At 37.6% G+C, this 23136-nt stretch overlaps 1 protein-coding gene across 2 annotated transcripts in view; it reads left to right on the top strand.

Moving 5' to 3' along the window:
- The window catches only part of LOC113053820 (rab11 family-interacting protein 4A-like), a 41364-nt gene that overhangs the window by 591 nt on the left and 17637 nt on the right, over positions 1-23136 (top strand). Inside the window, exons 2-3 of one of the 2 annotated variants that reach the window (XM_026219060.1) lie at positions 4267-4354; positions 6542-6627. In XM_026219060.1, the coding sequence (XP_026074845.1) occupies positions 4267-4354; positions 6542-6627 (174 nt within the window). Of the gene's footprint in view, positions 1-4266; positions 4355-6541; positions 6628-19420; positions 19775-23136 lie in introns of those variants that run through there. The other variant, XM_026219066.1, reaches the window with a different exon arrangement.

The following is a 23136-nucleotide window of genomic DNA, read 5'->3' as shown; positions in this document are numbered from 1 at the left end:
ACAGATTCTACAGTTCATGTTATATATATATATAGGCAATATATATCACAATATTAATTGCACAATAGCCCAGTTAAAATTAGAAAACGGATAAGGTTAGTTGACTATTATGATAGTGGACAGGACATGCAAAATGTACTTAACATGAAAGTAAAGTTTGTTCTGTTTATTATTCAAAGAATTCAGCAATCTATTTAATGGACAATGTAATTGTATGTTTGTTGCAAAATGGGATGATGCACTTGTGTAAACAAGGCCTTGGAGAATTCATATCATTGCTGAAAGCCATTTCAGCATGCCAAATAATATAGGAATGGATTATTAATTTTTCAGAGAAGAGAAGAGTGAATACCAGATGATGAGTTTGTGTCTTTTGGTTGAAAGTGCGGTTTATTGCATTAACTCAGAAGCTCACTGAACAACACATAGCTTGTGCCTGTGGACTCTTTAATCACTGAAACAGACTTATTAATGAACGCAGTAGAACTGTTTAAAGTGGCAACATAATGGAAACATGATGAAAAGAGCCTTCATTTCAGTTAAAGCAGTCTGCTGTTTAAGATAAGGATGTATTGCAGGTTATTGTAGAATTTGTTGGTTACATAGACAAAGAGATCTGGATTTACCAGGGTCATATTTAGATTGAGATTTTGGTGCACTCAGTGACCGTATCTGATACAAATTATAGTCATTTTTCTGAACTGTGTGGTGCTCAACCATGTACAGCCATTTTTGGTCGACGCTTGGTTTTTAATTCAGCTGATTAAGATGTTTAATTGGCTTCCTTTACACATTCAATTTAATCCATAATGAATTGTGGTGCCTCAAGGCTCTTTGACATTTAAATTGAGTCTCTATGGTCCCAGTGGACGGCAGTAATGGAAAAACTAAAAAAGCAACCTGCCTCAGTTTGCTTTTTCAGGAAATCTTGATATAGTGCACTGCTTATTTGGCCATAGGTTCATTTACTGCACGTCTGGATTATTAATGTGATTATTAAGCACATGGATTATCTCATTTGATTTGAGAAATAAATCCCATGCCAGCTCACTAAGCTGTCACAGTATGTTTTTATAGCGTGTTAGGTCGGACTCTTTTACCTTCTAAACATGTATGCACAAATAGGTGATTTTATCTGATTGATAGTTTACTCCTTAAAAGATGTCCTTCTAAACCTTACAGATTCAAAACAAACCAAAATCATTACCACTGCACTGGACAAATGCACAATGTATAGCTGTATGTAACCACTTCTCAATTAAAGTAGATGAGCATTATAACGTGAAACTGTGCAAGGTAAGGTATTTAAATGTTAGTTTAAAACATTGTTTGAATTTTTTTGTTTTTAAACATTTTGTAAATGTTTTATGTTATGTACATGATTATTTTAAAGTGGTTTGTGTTATAAAAAAAACATTGTTTTTTTTTTACTGTATATGTATATGTAACTGGATCTATCTTTCGCAGTAGAATACAATTGAATATGCCAGAATAATAATAATCCTATGAAAAGAGCAATGAACAAAATGGCTGTAAAATAGTGCTTTTATCATTAGTCAGAAGCAAATGTTTTTGTGCCAGGCTGTACCAGTTGCAGTGATACAGCTGAGTGCTTTGTACAGAAGGAAGTGATGTAAGTGCACGAGTGTGTGAGTGTGAGGTACAGTCACAGATGACTGGTCTCTCTGTGTGCTGCTAGTTACAGACTCTGACCCACAGTTGTGAGGAGCAGTACATGATAGCAGCTTGAATGTTTGTGATGACCATCTCCTCCAGTCTTAGCAGGGCTTCTCACCAATCCCTCCCCCATTTATTTTCTGTTTCATCATTTATATTGATTTTAGGGCAATATCTCTAAATGTCATCACTTTATATCCATCCCTTCTTCCATTTTCATTATATTACATTCACTATTATCTCATACCCTTTCCTTTTCCTCTTATGGGTCACCTTTTTTCTTCATCCTCCATCTAGTCTTCACCTTCATTCCTTATTCCTGTCTCTCTCTCTCGCCTCTCCCCTCCCCTTCTCCATCTCCTCCTCCAGTCGGTTTTCTGACGCCGTATGAGGTTGCTGTGATTGGTATGCGTGAAGAGCGCAAGGATGTTTCAGTGCAGAACGTGTGGTGAACATGTGTGTCTGTACTCTCCATCCTCTCTGCACTGGAGCGGCCCTGAAAAGCGTATGCTAACACTGAGCTCTTGATACCACGCTCATTAACAACAGGGACCCTGACCGAACACACAGTGATGAGATGTGAGGGTCAGCTGCAAACTTTCTAGGCTCAAACATAGCAGAATGCAAAATTGGAAATGAAAATGTTGCTTAATGCTTCGTGTGTGTGTGTGTGTGTGTGTGTGACTGACTGTGAGGATGAAGATTGATGAAAGACTTTTGCTTGACCAGTGACTTCAAAGAAACAAAGACGACGTGGACTGGTGTGAATTTTTAATTTCTGCGAATGTAACCAGTTTTTAGTGATGCAAACTGAACACAACTGCATTAAAGTACATCTTTAAATTTCATCCAAAAATGGACATTATCATTGGTTACTCACCCTTTTTCGAAATGCAAATGAAGATATTTTTTAATGAAAACTTCAGAACTTTGAGCTGTTTAATGCAAGTGTTTATATGTGAATTAAAACCTAAATTAAATCTGTTCGTTATATAAAGTGATCGTGTTTCTTCAGAACGAAGACAATTTTTAATGTTTTTGCTCTGATTTAGTGAAATCACTAAATAAAACAACCAAATGCTCCCGTTTCTGCACATTCATTGAAATGAAGATATGCAGATATTTTTCTTGGATAATTTATAGTATATGTTAGCAGGTTTTAAGTTCTGTAATATTTGTATATTTATCTATACTTTATACACGAATATGCACAATTTTAGGGTCGTTTAAAATTAAAAAAGTTTTTTAAAGAAGTTTTTTATGCTCACCAAGGCTGTATTTATTGGATCAAAAATGCAGTAAAACAGTAATATTGTCACATATTATTGTAATTTTAAAAAACTGTTTTCTTTTCTAGAAATCGAATGTAATGTAAATTGTAAATATTTTAAAAATGTGATTTATTTCTGTGATGATAAAGCTGAATTTACAGTTATCTTTATAGCATCACATGATCCCTCCGAAATAATCCTAACATGCTGATTTGCTGCACAAGTAACATTTTTTATCAAAACATTTGTGCTGCTTAATATTTTTGTGAGAACTTTTTTTTCAGAATTCTTTGAATAGCTATATAAATCTATTTATTTTAAAGTAAACATTTTGTAGCATTATACAAGTGACATTATACATGTCACTTTTGTTTCCTTTAATGCATCCTGCTGACTAAAAGTATACAAAAAATAACCTGCTAGTGAACATGTAAATAGCATTCTTCCACATTTTTCTCTGAATTCTTTCTCTCTTTGCCTGAGCTGAGGTAGAAGAGACATTTGGGGCAAGTGATTTATTTAGCCCACATGTGTTCCTCTTTCCTGGTGTGTGCATGCACCATCACAGAGATGCATTACCCGCTTTCATGGCTGCTGTGTTTCAGCTCTCTGTCCTATTGCTATTGCACTAAACGCCTCTGTTTCTGTAGCAGTGTGCTGAATCATTCTAGCAGCTATGACAGAAGGACTGCAAGACTGAGAACTTGTCAAGAACACTTCTTCTCTTCTTGTAGGGAGAATATATTTAGAAAGGAGCTGTGTGTGAAGTGGGAATCACAGTTCTGATGATTTACCATGGAATGTTTTCTCATAAACATGTCTGGCAGCCCCTAAGGGCAACCTTCCCATAGGAAAGAAAAATAACTAATGAGAGATCACATTAAACATGGCAAAGAACTCCATTAAGTCTCCTAAGCCATGAAAAAGCAACCTCTGAGCAATACAGAATTCACTGTTTTTAGAAAAACAGATACAGCTATGCTTGACCAAGGTGTCTTGAAGGCAAATCGTCTATGAGTTGAGTAAGCGAGTCTTGCCACATCATGTCAGCAGTATGTTGGCATCAGTCTTTTTCACTTTGACAGCTGTCCATCATTGTTACCACAGAGTTGCTGACAGCGGTGACATGTACTGACGGCACCTGTTCTAGTGCTTCATCAGTGGGAGGTGAAGCTGACCACTGATAACATGCACATTCCCTCCCTCATTTATTTATAGTAAGGTACTGAACTGAACTTGTGATCATCCTCCTCATAAAGGAGACTTTGTGTTAACCAGTCTCACTAATGTCATCTTTTTTTCTTTTCTTTTTTTTTAGGTGAAGAAGTTTGCCAAGCACCTGGATCCTAATGCTCATGGCAGAATTAACTTCAGAGATTTCTGTCATGGAGTGTTTGCAAGCAAAGGTAAGAGGACGGTTCCCTTCCCTTCATACCAATAAATACCATTTATGAATCTGCTTGCATTGGATCAAAGGGATTCTAAGAACATCAGAGTAAAAGTCTCTGAAATTTGACTACAAAATTTACTATTTAAAATAGCTTAGCTATGCACTACAAAAATACTGTCATATTCTTTTGTCAAAAAAAATATTTTATTGTAAATGAAATGTGTATACCTTACCCCAGGTTTCACAGACTGGGATTCAGGAAAAGAACACCAGGTGGTTCATGAGATGAGGAAAAGATAGGAATGAATTAAAATAAATCATTTAAAAATACGTAACAATGTAATATAATCCGAATAATTTATTTGTTTAACTGCATATAATTTTATCATTAACCAACATCAGAGAACCATGAACGTGCAAATGTGTTTTTAAATATTAAAATATTAACCTAAAATCTTTGGGAATACCTCAAATAAATGTTTTGGTTTGGCTGTTGAAAAAGTTTGGGAATCCCTGAAAGCTTCTGCATATAAAAGCTTAGTTACTACACACTATGTTTCTTTAGTCAGACACTCCAAAATGTTCCTGAATTGAAAAGAGCATGTTGTACATCATTCCAGAAATGTATGCAATTTTATCTACAGACTAGTATTATTGCTCTATTTTGTTGATCAGAAGAACCCAAAGGCAGATAATGGCCCACAGCTCTGTCTTTTTAGCAATGATTCTGCATTGACTTCTGTATCCGGTGAAAATCTTGAATTGTAAGGGATAATTAATAGCCTGAGTGAGCAGAATCTGATTAGAGATCCCTGCTTCACCACAGAACACTCTTGATCTGTTTAATTGAAAAGAACCACATTCAAACAACAAATTACCAGCATTTCTGGGTATGCCTTTAATTAACCATTTATCAGATTGAAACATTTTCTCATATAACGACAGCATAGTAATTAACTTGTTAGCATGGATTGTGCTTCTCAGTTAAAAGATGGGGGGATGTGATTCCTGATTATAGCATCAAGCATCACCATGGGATTCACAGACAAAGTAACTGTGTAATCATGTTTTAGAAATCGAATTTCACATTATTTCTAGCTGTTTTAAGGCACTTACTACCTTTTCTAGCTCTTCCCTATTTCACTGTCAGTAAGAGCGCAGTAAACAGGGTTACATTTGTCAGCCGGGAATACATACGCTGCCTGGCAGACTTATGAAGCAGAGATCTGCCAGCTGAATAGACAGGGCACCAGCTGGCACGGGGACCCGGGTAGGACATCTGTGTGCCAGTGCTCTATGTAAGCGGCCGAAGAGGGAGACCTAGGCAGGCCAAATGGGCTCCAGGCCCAAAGACATTGTCCTCCTGTGTCCTGTGTTTAATGAGCCCCAGTGGTCTTCCCACTCACTCATTCCCTAATGAACCCCCCAATCCCTGATCCCTGCCACGCACACCAAGTCTAGTAAGCCAAAGTCTATGTTTGTCCTTCTGAGGTCCCAAAGGAGGCCGCATTGTTGTGTGTTGTGCAGGATTGTTGCCACTGTTTCACCATTGGTCTGTCTTTGCTCTGCTAAAACAGTCATATTGTGCATGGCTTTATATATTTATGCATTGCCCACAATATGTTCCCATTTGGGACATTCCTGGAGCCAGGACGAGCTGTTGCCCACTTAAGATGTCACCGAGCACTGAGCCTGCACTACACTTCATGCTGTGTGACTATAAATGGATCAGAGTCCTGGGCTGCCCTTCACTGTGCCTCTCAGTGTGTTATTTATTCATGAGATTTTACTTAACTTGTCATAATCCTGCAAATGGGTTTGTATATTTGAGAAATAATATTGCCATGTATTTAAGAGAATGGTTCCCCTTTGCAACATGATATTGATAGTGTTGAACTTTAGTTTTGATCAAAATGTGGATCTTGACAATTATTTTTTGGCTCTCATAAGAGCAAAGAATCTCTAAATTTTACAGTGGGTGAAGTTCAATAATTCAAGCCTGGTTTGAGAAAACACAAGATGTCGTCAAGCAAAGATTTTAAAGTGACAGAAGCTGATTTATACATACAGAACAACAGCCGTAGTGTCTGAATATGCTGCAGAATAGTCATGGAATTTGATAATAGCTGGGCATGATCTCTTTCATGTTTATGTTTTTGAGATGTGTCTTGACAGGACTAATATTTTTCTTTTTGTGATTTAGGCTGTGAGGAGATCCTAAAAACGGCACTTGGGACCCCCAGCATCAGTGCACAGCCTTACCAGACGGACAATGGCTACTACTATCAGGTGGGCAGATTTCTGTGTAGTTTTTTTCTTTTCCACATGACATGTGCAATTATATCTGCTTTGGCCAACACTAAAAAGTCCTGCTCAGCAGAAAATGCTTCTTGTTTATCATTGCATCCCATTGAATTAACAGCCATTGACCATATTATTAAGGATCTCCGAGTTACTAGAACTCTAAAGTTGGCTTTGGAGATGACTGGTTGAAAATTTTGGTTTGTGTGTTAGCACAGAGAAAGGCTTTTTTCAGTGGAAATTGCTTCAGTAATATAGAAGAAAGTGTTTTTGACCTATGCCCTGTTTATGACATGAAGCATGAATTGTAGCACTGTTTTGGCTATGGCTGACTTGAACCAGGTTCGTATATTTGTTGTATAGGTTTTGACTCACTTTACTGGGAGCTCATGCTCTCCTGCTCCTTCTGTTTTCGTTGGCAGTGTGTCTAGATGCATTAGGACACGTGACAGGGAGAGTATCTATAGTTATCCAATATAACATGGAACGACCATCCAGATTCAGTGCTTTGCTTTTGTGAACTTGATAAATGAGAGTAAGTGGAGCCAGAATGCATCCCTAGCATATCAGCTCTCACTCACATATAAACAACAATCCATACTGCCACTGTTTCACAGTCTGCTGCTTGAGTTACAGTTGAAGCCTTGTAAAACATTAACCTGACACCGGATGTTTTAATGGCTGCTGTCAACATGCTGTATATGCCTCAATGGAGCTGTCAGTCAAACAGCTGGAGTGGAGGGGATTCCTGACATCCACAGACGATTGCTGTACACAAAGATATTTAGGTTTATTATGATGCAGTTAATCACACACTTTGTTTTTATCAAAATCCGAATGCATGTCTACTGGCTGTGAGGTCATATTTATGTCTGTGTACTCCTAAAGCTAGTTAAAATGCTTTTTGAGCAGAAATGTGCAAATAAGATGTAGTTTTAGTCTTTTTCTTCTTGGAAAAATATATATGTGCAGCAGTAAAACAAGACTGAGACCGTTTCATCCCACTGAATTAGAACGAAAGAGGTTATTGCAACAGCGTCTCATCATCGCTAGGCGGCAGTGTTTGGAAAGAAAACATGAATTTAGCTATAACAGACATAGAAAAGGCTTTTAAAAGAAATGCAGCAGGACTTTCGAGTTAGTGTTATATGTGCATGTGAAAAGCAAGGATTAGAATTTAGCTCACAAATGGAATTATGCAGATGTATTGCTTAACATATGGCATACTGATCTAATATCATTGGTATTATAAGCTGGATCATGTGGATATTAAACACTGAAACTGAGGCAGCAACAGCAGCAGTATTGAACAGACCTCTACAGTCTTCACACTAGGAATGTAGTGATGAGCTTATAGCATATTGTCATTTATATACTACTTACATAGTGACACCAGTATGAAAACATGAAAGAGAAAAAACCGCTAGAGATAAAGAGAGAAACATTAACAAATCTAGAAGCGTATAGCTCAATGTGGGACTGCTGTGATGTGAGGATGTGCAAATGAAGTCGTTTTCTGCATTGCTCTTTGCTCTTTCTCTGCTCTGCTGCAAACGGTTCTATTAACACTTCAAATAAACACTGGACTGAAGCTCCATGCATTGATCTTCTGCAGGGCACCTTTTTTTCTCTCCCTCTCCCTCTTTCCAAAAACAAAAAGTATTCAAATGTTAATTTTCTCTGACGGTTAACAGGACATTAGATAGAATGTCTGAGAATTGTACTAATGTATTTGTATTAATATGTATATTTTTAAATGTATATTTCTATCACAGAATTTCATATGCGTTTAATGTCATGGACATATTTTGAACCAGTTTTGAACTGAACCAGAATGCAATTAAGATGCCGTTTGCCTGATATTGGGTGATTTCTGTGTCCTCACTGGTCAGGTAGCACAGTCTTTGCAGGTTTTTCCTGATCACAGCTGTGTTGTGAGATTGCTGTCACAAAGGGATCCTGCCATACTAACACGTCAATGTTGTGTAAATGCATGTCTTAAGAGTGTGTGTGCGTTTTGTTGTATGGATCATTGTGTGTACACAGCATGTTTTCGAGATTAAGGTTACAGACAGCTGATCAGATTGACTAAGCATGTCACCTCTTGTGGAACAGGACCTGCTTGAGAGCAGTTAATGGCTTACGTGGTCTGTTAATGCTACTTATGTGAATACTATATCCTTCACTGACACACAAACATACTCTTCGCTGACACTTTTTAAAACTTTTTATAAAACTGTGGAAAAATATGTTGCTTGTGGTAAAAATGACGGCACAAAAGCACAGTCAAATTTTGTGTAAAATGTATATAGTACATATTGAAATCATGTAAGGATGTATGAATTGATTTCATTGTGTGTATTATCCAAAGTTTAAAGTAAATAACATATTTTAAGATTAGAAAATGGTTACAGTTACCAAGAAACTTTTAATGTGATCTTCATATATATAAAAAGAAAATGTATTATGTCTTATTTATTTATTTATATTAAATCACCTAAGACAAAAAAAGTTCCTATTGTTGAGGAAACCGCCATCCTCATTCATGAACTGTGATTAGCTTCATATATATATATATATATATGTATATGTATATGTATGTATGTATGTATGTGTGTGTGTGTGTGTGTGTGTGTGTGTGTGTGTGTGTATTGTTTTCGGTACAGATCACTCGTGATTGGAGTTTGAACTCCGAGATGTTTCTTCTGAGTGACTGCTGCTGAATGATAGTTAAGTCAGAGCTCTAATGAGCCTGTCACATTGATTACACTGATGGATAACCACAGAGAGAGAGAGAGAGAGAGAGAGAGAGAGAGCAGTAGAAAAGCATGTGCTGAGGTGGTTGTCCCTTGTGGTTGTCTTTTTACTAGAGCTTTCTGCCTCTAATATCAGTGTCTGCACACAATGTCTTGTCATTTTATATAACTGTAAATGAAGGTGACTCTTTGGTTGGCCTGAGCTGAATCTGTAGAGAAGAGACTTTACTGCTGGTAATTGGGAGACTGAATGTCCTTGGCTGTCATTGTGAGACTGGGTTGTCAGAGAGATTGGTTTCAGTGGTGGAGAGAGCAGAAAAATGCTTCAGACACACATCTGTCTCTGTGGTGTATTCATCGGTATCTCGGGTCACACCAACCCTAGTGTACATCAAGAGATTTCAAATAATGGATGATACAGTAAGTACTAAAGATTCAATGCTGGTACTTTTGTTTTTATGATTTATTATATCCATTCAAAAGTGGGGTTGGTAAGATATGTGAAATGTTTTTAAAAGAAGCCTCTTATGCTCACCAAAGCTTCAGTGGTTTGATAAAAAAATATAGTAAAGACAGTTTAAAATCACTGTTTTTAATTGTAATATCTGTAATATATTTGTTGCAATTGATCTATGCCCAAATTAATTATGCTATTAATATTTCTGTGGAAACTGAAATCAGGATTATTTGATGTACAGAAAGTTTAAAAGAAATAGAAATCTGTTACAAATGTCTCTTCTTTCAATTGTTTATCAGTTATGTGCATCTTTGCTGAAAAAAGATTAATATTTTTGAAAGAAAGTCTTACTGACCCCATTGGGGGTATCATCAGCAGCGTTGAAATGTGCTCTCATCTGCACATCTCCATAAAAGATCTGTATCTGCTCAGAATACAATGAATACAGATGGTACTATGAAGCAGGTGGAGATTGAAGCTGTTGGTGTTTCAAACACAGACATGTGTTGAAATGAGTTGCCACAGCTCTCCCTTCATCAGAAGCACCGCAGCACTGCTCTGAACATTGAATTTCACAGGCCAGCGCCTGCTACTGTGAGCCTAAAGGAGAGAAGAAGGTTAAGAAGAGATATATATGGACGAATAGATGTTTTTGTAGCCATAATTGCTTGGTAATGGGTTTTGATAAATGCCTTTGTCTTAAAGATCTTTCATTTATCAGTGTATTAGTCGGCAAGACTTAAAGGTTAGTTCGTCCAAAAAAGAAAATAACCCTCATGTTGTACCAAACATGTAATAAAAACTTTCATCTGTGGAACACAAAAGAAGATATTTTGAAATATGTTTTCCGTATTCTTTGGAGTGTTTCAGGGTGTTTGTGCATAGATGAGATCCCTAAAGCTGCAAAGACTAAAGTCTCAAGCCCAAAGAGATATTCTTTATAAAAATTAAGACTCGTTCACGCCCTCCTAAAATGCCTTGTTTAAACACCCCCCCACATCTACGTCACGATATGAGAAGATGCATAACACCGACCAAATGTTCTCGCAAAGAAAGAAGGAGTTACTTTCATTCTTGCTGTTGCCGCTGGCGCCATGTCGTGGAGACACGGTTTCATTGTGAAAGCAAAAATACTTTGTTTGGTCTTCCAAAAGAGGACACAGCTAGAAATCAGTGGTTAAGTTGTATTTACAACACTGTTCCAGAACAGTTCATCTCAAATATTCAGATGTGTGCAGGACACTTTATGTACGACTGTATCATAATCCTGAGAGAGAAGACTACAAGGCTGGCACTTCTGACTCACAGTCTGTAAGTACGTTTATTTATGCAAAGGATTTGCCACTGATGATTCAAGCATGACTTTTGAACAGTGTAGCTTAGCACTTGTTGTTTGTCAAGTCTCAGATCACAAATGCAGACATGGTTTTATGTTTACTTGGTGCGATGCAATGCATAAGAAGACAGTATAAGTCATTATATACAGTAATTATGTCTGCACTGGATGTCTCATTTGTAATGTTTTTTTTTTGTTATTGTTTTGTAATCACAATGCACTGAATAGCTGGCCAATCAGAGCACACTTCTCTATTCAGACTGATGAGCTTAAAGGAGGGGCATATAGGAGATGTTATTTTATGAAGCATCATATGACTCATTGAAAGTCAACGTTCTTCGAAATATCTTTTTCCACAGAACTACATGTTTGATATTAAAATATGAAAGTGTTGGCAAAAACAAAACAAAAAAGATGATCTAGACCAGGGCTCTGAACTGGTTCATGGAACGAAAACCGGAAATGAACGAAATTTTGACTGGAACAGAACCAGAAACAGAAAGGAAATCAAAATGTATAGTTCCAAACTGAATCGAAAATTTGAAATGGCCATTAACCGGTTAATAACATTATTTTATCGTTCCATTTAATATTTGAAATTTGCTGTAAACAATCACGACTTCCAGAAGTACTGTCTATGAAAATGTGCTGCTGAAGCCAATGAGTGAAATGTCCACTCAGCTCTGAACTCCTCATAGGCAAGTCTCAATGGCAATGCACCGCCTTCAGGGCCAGATTAAGACCAAATTAGGCCTAATTTTTCTCTGCGTTGGTGCATGTGCATTTGACATTCAAGCGACAGCATGCTTAGCCTTTCCTGCCCAACTGAGGACTGCAGCTCTCCTTTGATTATTCCCGACTTTGAGAAGCTCTGCTCACCGGAGGCACTGGACACCATCATGCACAGATAGATGCGCAACTCAATTTCGCCATTTGGAAACGTCTGAGAAAGATTCAGCAATGACAAAAGCTCGTACAAGCTCTGCTGATTCGTTCACAGTCACCGGTTTCTGAGTGCGCATGAATGCAGCAAACTGTTTCAGCTAACTTTGACCGATTAATAATCAGTTAAACGGTTAAAAAAGTATTTTATTTATTTTCAGTAAATTATCAAAATATTTAAAAGGTTTGCTGGTTAAAATATTAATTCGTTTTTTAGAAAAAAAAAATAGAAATTCAGAAATAGAAATAATGCAGACACAAAAAATGTAGGCTGTTTTTATAATCATTTGTTATTCAAATACATCGCGAATACGGAAACATTTGGGTTTTTGTCGAATGAGAGACCCAACGTTAGTTTCAGCTTCGTTTTAGCCTAAATTAATTACGGTTTTGGTTTGTCTTTAATTTTGCTATAGCTTCTTATTTTTGTAATTCTTGTTCTTTTCTAAATACTGTTAATTTAAATGGTTTGTTGTGGAGGGATGGGAACTAAAATAGCCTAGCGGAGCTTCTCAAATTTACTGGAAGCTGAACAGTTTTCATTTGCTATATTAACCTCAAAATAATTCTTAGAATGAAATTTGGAGTCCGACTTTTGGACGCATATACAGCGTTACTTATTACACAGTACCTATTATTCAGTTTTTTGTTAACCGATGCTTCTTAACTGATTATTAACCAAAATCTAGAGAAGATGATGCCTTTAGCGGCTGTGACTAAGTGTTAGATCTCTATTTTTTCCTTTTCTTTTTTAGTGAAGAAAACGCTATACTTTATTATTATTATTATTATTATTATTATTATTATTATTATTATTATTATTATTATTGTTGTTGTTAACCAAATTATAGGCAAAGAATATTGTTTCTAAAAAAAAAACATCATTAACCAGTATTTCTTCCACCCAAACCGGTTTCGGAACAGTAATTATATCAGAGGAACGCAGGAACCGAAACGTTAACATATTGATTCTGCTCGGAGTGAACTGATTGAATTTCTTTTTTTGTTTTCAAGCCCTGATCTAGATTGTCAGTACTGCCTGTGCAGAGAGAGAATGTATATCATATGTGTGCCAAATGAAAGGAAATGAAAAAAGTTATTGGCAGGACTGTCAGTACAGCTGACATTGTAATTTTGTCCAGAGTCATTACAAAGGCAACCCATAATTGAGTGATGCTGTACAGTACTACTACCCACTGAGTCCAATCACTGCCATCAGCATGCCACTGGGCCACGTTTATCATGTTCTCTCCTCTCCTCTCTGTCTGGGTTGGTGTGAGCAGCCAGGTTCTGAGTGTATGCACTGTCACAACTGAATTAATTAAAAATGACATCACACGTTAAGTACAAGCTTTTTCACCAAGAAGCCAACTGTAACGCCCAGCGTGAGCTTGAGGTAACCTGACATTGCTACCATTAGATGAAATGTCAGCATGTTGCTTAGAATCATGTGCATTGTGCACAGCAGGAATTGGTCACTTTTCGCAGTGATATAAATTTAAGTGTGACTTCTGTGCACTTCGTTGGACTATTTTGTCACTGTGTTTAGCAAATACTTTTTTAATTAACAGTATTGCACTATTGCCAAAAAAAGACATAGCCAGCTATTTAATATTAAACACATGAGCACCATGGGGATTGAGCTTTGTTGGCTGCTGTTACATTGTTTGTTTATGTCTTTAGTACTCTGAAGAGACTTGCATGCTTTGATTTAATCAGTGGTTCAAAAATTTTTTTTCTTCAGGACCAGGATTTTACATTTCAGACCAAATATGCTTCCAAAACTGTTCTGTGTAAAACAGTAAACGAAAATGTCCTTACAATGTTATTTTAGTATTATTCAGAAACTATTATAGTGTTTATTAATATTTGGAATTAATGTTTATTTTTATATTTTCAGTTTAATTTCATATGAAAAAGTATAAGTACGTTTGAATGTTTTTGAAATAGTTTTAATTTGCTTTTATTTTAGTTTTAGTAATTTTAGTTAAGACCAGAAAACCAGCTTTGGCTGATTAAGAAAAACAACAAAACCCAAAACAAATTGTGACCTGCATTGCAAATTAACAACTATCTAGTGTAGTCTGGGTTGTTTTCTCTTGTACCTTGTGTAGTTTTAATGCACGATTAAATGGTAAGTTGCATTTCTTTATATTTAGCATTGTTTTGTGTGCTATCAATACAGACCTGTGACTTTTGGCTCATGTGGTCTGATTAGAGAGTGGACTGTTTCAGTCCCCTTTCTTATTCTCTTTCCCTCTTTTCTCCTTGTCTTTCCTCACATTCCAGAAGTCCTCTTAATACCAGCTGTCAATCACAATAATGGAGAGAAAGAGTAAAGAGAAAGTTAGAAGAGATGAAAGCCGTGCTCGTAAGCACACAGAGAATGAGACGTCACTCTCTAAATTAAACCATTCCAAGTGATTTATGCACCAAGTACAACTAAGCAAGTACACAATGTGCTGGAAACCCCTAGAACATCCTGAGACTAAGAAACAATCAGTACACCTTAACCAAACCACATAGTAACTCTTTGGCCACTACCTAGAACATGCTAGCATCCGGATAACAGACGTCTAAAATCACTCAGTACACCCAAGCAACCACATAGCAGACGTCTAAAAAACCCTAAGAACATCTTAGCGATAGGTGTGTGTGATATTTATAGTCTACAATAATACTGTAATTATTTGAACAATGTACAAGCGGACATTGAGTATGTCACGAACTTTGCAAGCCTATTAGAATGCAGATAGAATGCCCCTATAATTTAAGTTATGAAAAGTAATATCACACAAGCAAGAGTGCTGTTTTCCTGAATATTAGCGTGTGAGAGCGATTGCAGATGTTGTATTGATTTTATATAACAGTTAAAAAAACAAGAAGTTAACACTGTGTGAGCTACTTTGTTTCACCAGTGAAAATAGTTTCAAACAAAGTTGGAGCAGAATTATTTTTTTGCATCTCAGAGCAACACTGTGGTGTTTTGTTCCTGAATAAACCTCTTTTTGAAAATCATTTGAGTCAGTGATTCAATGACCCATTTATAAAGACAGTGGCTTGCTTCATTTCTAACAGAATCAGCCTTTTTGAACAAATCATATGAATGAATAATATAACCAATCACTTGTTAAGACTTGCCTCCATCTACTGGCAGTTTTAGTGCCATGTTTATTTGTCCATATTCTCGACGCCCACAGACTGTTGGCTGAACGTCTGATACATATGGCACACACAATTGGAAACGCTTCAGGAGTTTTGAGTTCCTCATCTGATTTGTTGAATTATACAGGATTTCTGAGAGAGGTCTGTGTCAATTTCTTTAACGCTCTGCTTGAAAACAAAGACACCATGATGCCGAACCTCCTCATGTTAGAAGAAGGCTGGCTTGTTTACAACTGTGATGACGAGTGCTTATCAGGATCAACTAAATGCTGGATTTCAAAAGTATGTGAAATATATAAAGTTTGCGGCATAGACTCTTTCAAAACCCATCCAAGGGTTTACACACCGGTCTGTTATTGTGGGGATATTTCCACACCTCTAAACATGACACAACACAAAACAAAACATGACTGGCTGCTTTACCTGTCAGTCTTATAGCCTCTTGAGCGGGAGTTGGCCATTCAAAGCGACCAAGGTTCCCAGACCTTCTGTCGTCAGTCTGAAGGTCTGGCTGGGTGAGACTAATCTATCCATGCCAGGCCTGTACCAGCAAAAAAAAAAAACACACTCATCTAAATATTTTTTAATTATCATTATTGAAAAAAATCCCAAAATGTATTGAGGTATATCGTTTTTCAGTATCATACATCCCTATGTAGCGACAGCATAGTTATTCCCTGGCAACTATTTAGAACATCCTAGCAACCAGACAGCAGACATCTTAGTATGCTTTACAACCACATAAGCTGCGTCTAATTTCGGAGGCAGTGTCCTCCGAATGTCGCATGTGCCAATACTGGGTTGTCACGATTATGAGATTTGGCCGACAATTAATTGTAAAAAATAGTTAGGGTTATTGCGATTAATTGTCTAATTTAGGGCTTTGGTGATTATGCTGATTATCATGATTAACTGTCTGTTTTTAATTGCTTTCATTATATAATTGTGATTAATTTAAGGGTTCAGTAAATATCTATGATGTTATTTTTTAATCTTTGAGTTATTATTTTGCAGTGTAAGATTACATAATGTAAGATTCGGCCAATACCAATCCAACACCGATGCTATTTTTTTTCTTACATCACTTCAGAGTATCAATACTGTGTTTGTGGAACTAATGGTCACTCTTTTATTTAAACCCTTTGTTAAACAATCCACTAAATACTCACTTCCTCATTACAGAGAAAATCTACAAATGAATAAAAATATATAAGCTACGGAATTAAACTAGCTGACTGTATAAGTATTAGCAGCAAAAATCTTTAAAAACATTTTGGTGCACATTATACAATTTAAACGTTTATTCTGTTAACTATTTCTATTCTTATAAAATACATGCATGAAAATAAGATAGAAATTGTGAGGAAAAGCTTCTAATTATCTTTCTGTGTGCGCAAAACTTTGATAATGTGAAACGCTTCAAACAAAGTGGCGCAAAGCTCTTATGCACATCTATGGTGCAGATTCAGAATGATGTGTTTGAAGCAACATAAGTCACAGCATGCTGGTACAAACAAAGAGAAGAGAAATGAGATGTCAATGAATCCTCAGACCTTTATCTACACATCAAGTATTGTAATGGGAATGTATCATCTTGGAGAGAGAGGTTTACCATGCTGACTGTCATAACTTAACGGGATTTGCTGTTTGAATGCTGAGCGGAAAATAACTGACTGCTGCAGCAGAAGGAAGATCAATTTCTGTAAATTAAATTTAACAATGTAAATATAATTCTATCTCTAACATTAAGATACGAAATGGCTTCAGGCGATGTAGGCTATACCATACATGAAAATCAAATCTGAAATAACCGCGGTTAGATCAAATAATCACGATTACACAGTTATTTTATTATCACGACAGGCCTATTTGTCGGCCACAAAAACAAGAGTCAGTTTGATACTTTTCTTAAATGAGACAATATTTCATTGCACAGTATTTTTAAAACCAGCAATCCGGGTAAAACAGTCCTAACATGTCTGAAATAGAACAGCTTTGGCTGTGTAAACAGCATCAGGAGCCGAGCAGCAGTTGGTGATAGAACTGTGTGAACATCTGTTTATCGGCAGCCAACACCCTCCTGATATAACAGCATCCTCTCTCATGTTTCCACCCAGCCTCTCTTTCTTCTGGCTTTTCAACTGCTCAGAATGTGTCTAAGATCATGTGTAATGTTTTTTAAGATGGTTTGAAAAGATGTTCATAGAAAGAGTAGCATGTGTGAGGTAAGAGGGTCCGGTTCGAGCTGCTGGACTGAAACTAACCGCTGCTGCTGCTGCTGCACTGAGCTCATGGGAATCATGGGAAAGTGGGGCATCACTGATACACCGTGCAGAGGAGGAACGGAGGAGGATTGCTTTTCTTTTGTTCTCTCTCTTCCTCACATACCTGCATAAACATCCTACTCAAGCCTCACAAATAACCTTGTGGGCAGCACGCTAACATATAGCACCATTGCACTTCAGATGTACTGAGTTCAAGTCCTGGCTCGTGGACCTTTCTTGACCCTGCCCCCCCCCCCTCTCTCCCACTTTCCAAAAATAAATCTGTAAAAAAAAACTGACACATGCAGAGCACAGCATATGTGAGACTTTTCTCTTGCACCTATAGAAGTGTGAATGTACATGTGTAAATGTTCCCCATCGATTAGATTTGCCTCTAGCTCATTGCTGCTGTGAATTTCTGAGAAGTGTTAATTAAGGAAGCGCTTAAGATGTTCCATAAATCCACTTTGGATTTCACTTTGAACGATTTAACCCTATAACCTTTAGATTAACATTATTTTTTAACTCCTAAAACCCCTTTAAAGTGAAATGTGATCAAAATTAAGCCCAGGTTCACTTTCATTTTTGATGTTTTAAAATTTAGGTTCATTTTACTTTATCTATTTTAAGTGGTTGGATTTGGGGTTTTATCTATTTGCACATTTTGAAGTCTGTATGAAGGGAAAGGGCAACAGGCTAATTGGAAAAATATGCTTATATACCTACATTTTTGCAAGCGTCCAAAAATGTACCTGTGTGTATAATTGAAATAATTGAAATATAACTGAAATGAGCATTAATTAAGTGTCAATAAAAACAACAACAACTTTTCATACACATTATGATTGTGGGGCAGATTACTGATTAATAAAGACTTATTTCAGTTCCTTGCACAATAGTCTGATAAGACCTCAAAAAACTTTTACCATATACATGATTTTTAAGATGATATATTTTGATGATTACATCACATAACTTGCTTTTTAATGTAATAAACTTGATAAAAAATCTCTCCTGGTACAGCACTGCACTTAGAAAGTCCTGTGTTATGATAAACGAGCTTATAAAGTAAGCTGAAATGGCATAGTTGCTATAGGAAATATGTTTTAACACAATATTATTGGTTTAGGGTTGGGTTTATTATACGAGGTACATTATTTTCAAAAGCGGTAGAGCATTAACCTTTTAGCGCCACTTGCCAGATACAGTAGTCAACATTTGAAGTGAATCAAAACCTTTTATCGAAGTTGTCTTAAAACCAAAACAATACCCATTCTTGTCTTAGGACAACTTAGAACTTTTACGATCCGCTTCAAATTTGACTACTGTATTTCATTTCTGAACTGCTGTGATATAACAACCAACATTAAATATTGCCAGATTCATCCGTTTTGGACAACATTTCTTATATGCTATTTTGTAGTAAATTAATAACATTTTATAGTGTTTTTGTTGATATAGTAAACATTTTTGGCATCCGTATGAGGGATTTTCAATGTTTGTTTTGTTTTTGATCATAAGGATACTGGCTGTTGTTTTTTTTGTTTTATTTTTTTGCAAGCCACCACATGATCATCTCCCTATTGATATTTAGATTTATCTGAATCTTATTTATCTATTTGCGTTATTTATCATGGTACTTAGACGAGGAGATGGTTAATTAACCGTAATTGTGCATATTATCCAGCACAGCTAAGGTTAGGCTTAAGATAGCTGTGTGTGTTGCGAGGGCGCACACTCACGCTCCTCTCTTTCACAGCTGTGGGACGGCTCAGCTGAATAGTTTCCTAGCAACAACCTAGAGAACGAGGCAGAGAGAGAGAGGGAATGTGACAGGCCAGGGTAGGGGAGGTGATTTGCTGGGAGGAGTGGCCAAAAGCCCAACAACTGTTGCCAGATCGGTAGCGTCTCTGTCCGTATGTCTTCATGTGTGGCTGCATGATCGGTTGGTGCAGGTCGGAGCCAATGTATGTGTATGTGTGATGAGGACAGAGCCAGTTTGGAGAAGAGGTGGCTATAGGTGGAGATACCCGTAGCCATTAGCTGAGGTTTGACAGGACTGGACACTGATATTTCACCTGTTTAGACTGTGGTGAGGGTGGGGATCCTGGAGGGAGACGGGGACACCAAGTCTTGGGCGTCCTCAGCCGATGAGGGCTTAACCAGCACGGGTGGAGAGGATGGAGGTGATGGATCTTCATTACTCAGCGGCGGGGTAAGAGGATGAGATGAGAAAACTCGCATGTGTGAACGTTTGCTGCAGCCAAGTAAAGTCCATTGTTCATGCTCTTCCTCTCATGTTCTTCTCTAAACCGCTTTCCTAGTAGTCAATGTAGATGCACTGTAATAATCATCTTCTCTCAACAGGGATGCTGAGAAGCTCTAGTACATAAGAATTTCATCTCTTTGACACCCAGTGGCACTTTAAAGCATTAAAGCTTGAAAATGACAACATATCAAGAAATCTTTGTATTCAAGTGCAAGATATGAAGGCTCTGTGTGTGATGGAATTCACAACCAGTCTGTGTGTTACCCAAACGCTACACCTGCCTTTGAATGACAAGAGAGCCAGCCTGGGTTGTGTGGTAATCTGTTGGAGGGGAGAGGGGTCATGCTATTGAAATGCTAATCAGACAGTGAGTGTTTGGACTGCTTGTGTGTGTTTGGACTGTGTGTTGATGCGTTTTTGGCGGTGCTTGTGTGTGTTCATGTCTGCCTTCGTCTACTGAACAACCACTGGTGACCCCATTGTTTCTGTTTTCCGTTTACTTTGTTTCTTAAATGCCAGACTGGTGAAAATAGCTGTTCTTGGTGATAGAAAAGCATCTATTTTGCACCTCAAATGAGACTAACGGTGAATAAAAACTAGCAGACTGATTGATTGTTGTTGTAAGTGCACATGCTTGTAAACTTAAACAGTTAATTCTGTGTCTCCTGGGAGCAGGGCTAACGGTGTGCGCTGGCAGTTGTAGTGGAGTTGGGGGTTGTCGCAGGGGAGGGACCGTGGAGTTTTGAATACGGCTGATAGTTAGAAGGGGCTATGGGAACATGAAAGGGGAGGTTGAGAGTGCTGGTTTGGGAAGCCTCTCTGATGGTTAATGACCACCTGCTGGTAGTGCCACATCCATATTGTGTTTGTATGAATGTGTGTGTTTCTTAATGTTGCAGTAACGCTATTCTTCTGGCAAGGGACAATTTAGAAAGGGCAAGGAACAATAGGGATAGACGTCCATTAAAATTCCTTCCCTGGTGCTTGCCTTTACTCTTGTGATTTATTTTGCCACAGAGGCTAAATACAAGGCCCTGTTCCCTCACTATGGAAGACATTTAGTCATAAGCCATAAACACGGCATATGGGTGGTTGAAATAACATTGTTTAAATTAAGCATAAATGTATCATATAATGCATTAGTATATTGGATGTCAGTACCTGCCCTGTCTAGGATTTTAATAATTGTCAGTAATATTATTACAAATTAAAATAGCTGTTTTCTAATTGAATATATTTTAAAATGTAATTTATTTCTATGGTGGCAAAGCTGAATTTCATTACTCCAGTCTTCAGTGTCACATGATCCTGCAGAAATCAGTCTAAGGGGGCTTTCACACTGGAAGTTTAGTGCGGAACGGGGCACAGTTCGCATGAAAAATCGCTAATGTGAACGCTGTCATCGGACCCTGGTGCGCACTGGGGTACCGAACCCAAGACTACTTGGAGAAGGTGGTCTGAGTTAGGTTGCTCCTGAACTGTGGCGCGGTTCGCGTAAATGTGCAAGCAACACGGACTCGGGTGCGCACTTGTTCAGGAAGTAAATTATCCCGCGCATGCGTAACACTGTCAATATCATTGTTTCCTCAACACACGAGACCCGAGGTTGATTTTACACACTCCTAAACATCAAAATTAAAATTAAATAATGAAAATAATTACAAATAATTATTATACTGTGCATAACAGCACCAAAATAACAAAAAAATTACAACTATGTTTAGTCGCGTTGTGTTTTATTAGCTAAACAAATGCAAATCTTCCACCAAGAAAAACTGTTCCTAGCAAGAGTACAGCGCCAAATTCAGTTACCCGGATGAGTCTGTGTTATCAGCTTTCACCGGTTGTTATCGAGGAATAACATACCTCTGAATGTCGGGACTGACCAATCAGAATCAAGTAAAGGTAGTTTTAGATTGTAGAACTTTTCTTCTAACTTTTGCGTGCTTTAATGTCATCCACCCTTAGTCAGTACAAGCTGATCCTGTATACAAAGGTACTGTTCTTAAGTCAATCCAGTTCTCTTGTCTTCTGCATTAAAGATTAGTCAGCTGGTCTGACAGCTTGAGATATCGATCCGTTATGAAATGCTGTATCAGGCTTGGTTATTATTGCATGGGGGGCAGAGAATCTGTGCATGACTAAGGCCACTATATGCACCACCATAACTCATGGATGTTATAATGGAAAGCCCAGCAAAAGGTATAATTCAGTGTTATAGTTGGGACAAAAGGTTGACTGCAGTTTGGACACTCTGAAACCCAATAATGTGGTGCATCCAGACTATTGCTCTTGAGATCTCTGCCAAGGGAGAGGGGTGGATGAATACTTTGTGACTGACCCTTTAAAGTCAGTGGTACACTTTTATGATTGAGCCCAGATCTTAGATCAACTTAACTAAGAACCATATTTCCACTCGTCTTGACATGTCTTGCTTTCAAAGGGACGCCTACACATGCTGTGGTATAATACGGTAATTTGCTTAGCCAAGAGCCCCTGCGGTATTGATTGTGTAACTGCAGCTCTAGTTGGCCTTTCTGTGCGTTTGTTTGGTTACCATTTTCAAGGTTAATAAAGAGTTGAAAGGTGTTTTGCTTTGACACTGTCCAGAGAAGGGCCACCGACAGTTTTAGAGCCCCGAGAGCTGGATTATGACTCATGGCTCCTGGTAAATCCACACTGTCTTTTGTCTGCTGACTCTGTAGGCAGCAAGATGGCTAGCTATCCAGCTGCATTTCCACTGAGATCTCAAACAAAACCAGCCAAGCGCACCTGATACAGAAAATGAGCAGCCAGCTTGAATGTCCCCCGCAATGTTTCTGTTGTCACTAGTGTGTTATACTATATATAACGGTGTTATACTTTAGTGGACTAAAGTGTTTGATCTTAGCTATAGCAGGTTAACAGGTTCAATAGGGTCATTAGCCAAAACTAGCATTTAGCAAAAACATTAATGTTAAAGTTAAGGCCATTTCAAAATATAGTGTTTAAACTCTATCTCGTACATATAGTTTTGAGGTAGATGCTAAATAGATTTGAGATGTAGGGTGGTCCAAAATCTTTGTTTGGATTGGTTTGTTACCTGAAAAATCTCCAAAAAGAGCAGCTAGGACTGTGTGTGTCAGGGATTGCTGTTGTCATGAGAAATTTGAGAGGTTTTTCTGTCATGTTTATGTGCACACTTGACATTTCTTGTGAGCCGCACTTGAAAAGGCTGTGAACATGATGGTGCTTTGGGTGCTAGCCAGAATTGAATGTTGTGTTTGTTTGTGTGGGTTGCTCTCATCTTAAAATGTCAGATCTGTAAA

Source organism: Carassius auratus, chromosome 3, assembly GCF_003368295.1.
Source record: "Carassius auratus strain Wakin chromosome 3, ASM336829v1, whole genome shotgun sequence".
NCBI classification, from domain to species: domain Eukaryota; kingdom Metazoa; phylum Chordata; class Actinopteri; order Cypriniformes; family Cyprinidae; genus Carassius; species Carassius auratus.
The sequence above is the reverse complement of the archived record's forward strand: the minus strand, read 5'-3'. Positions and strand labels throughout refer to the sequence as shown.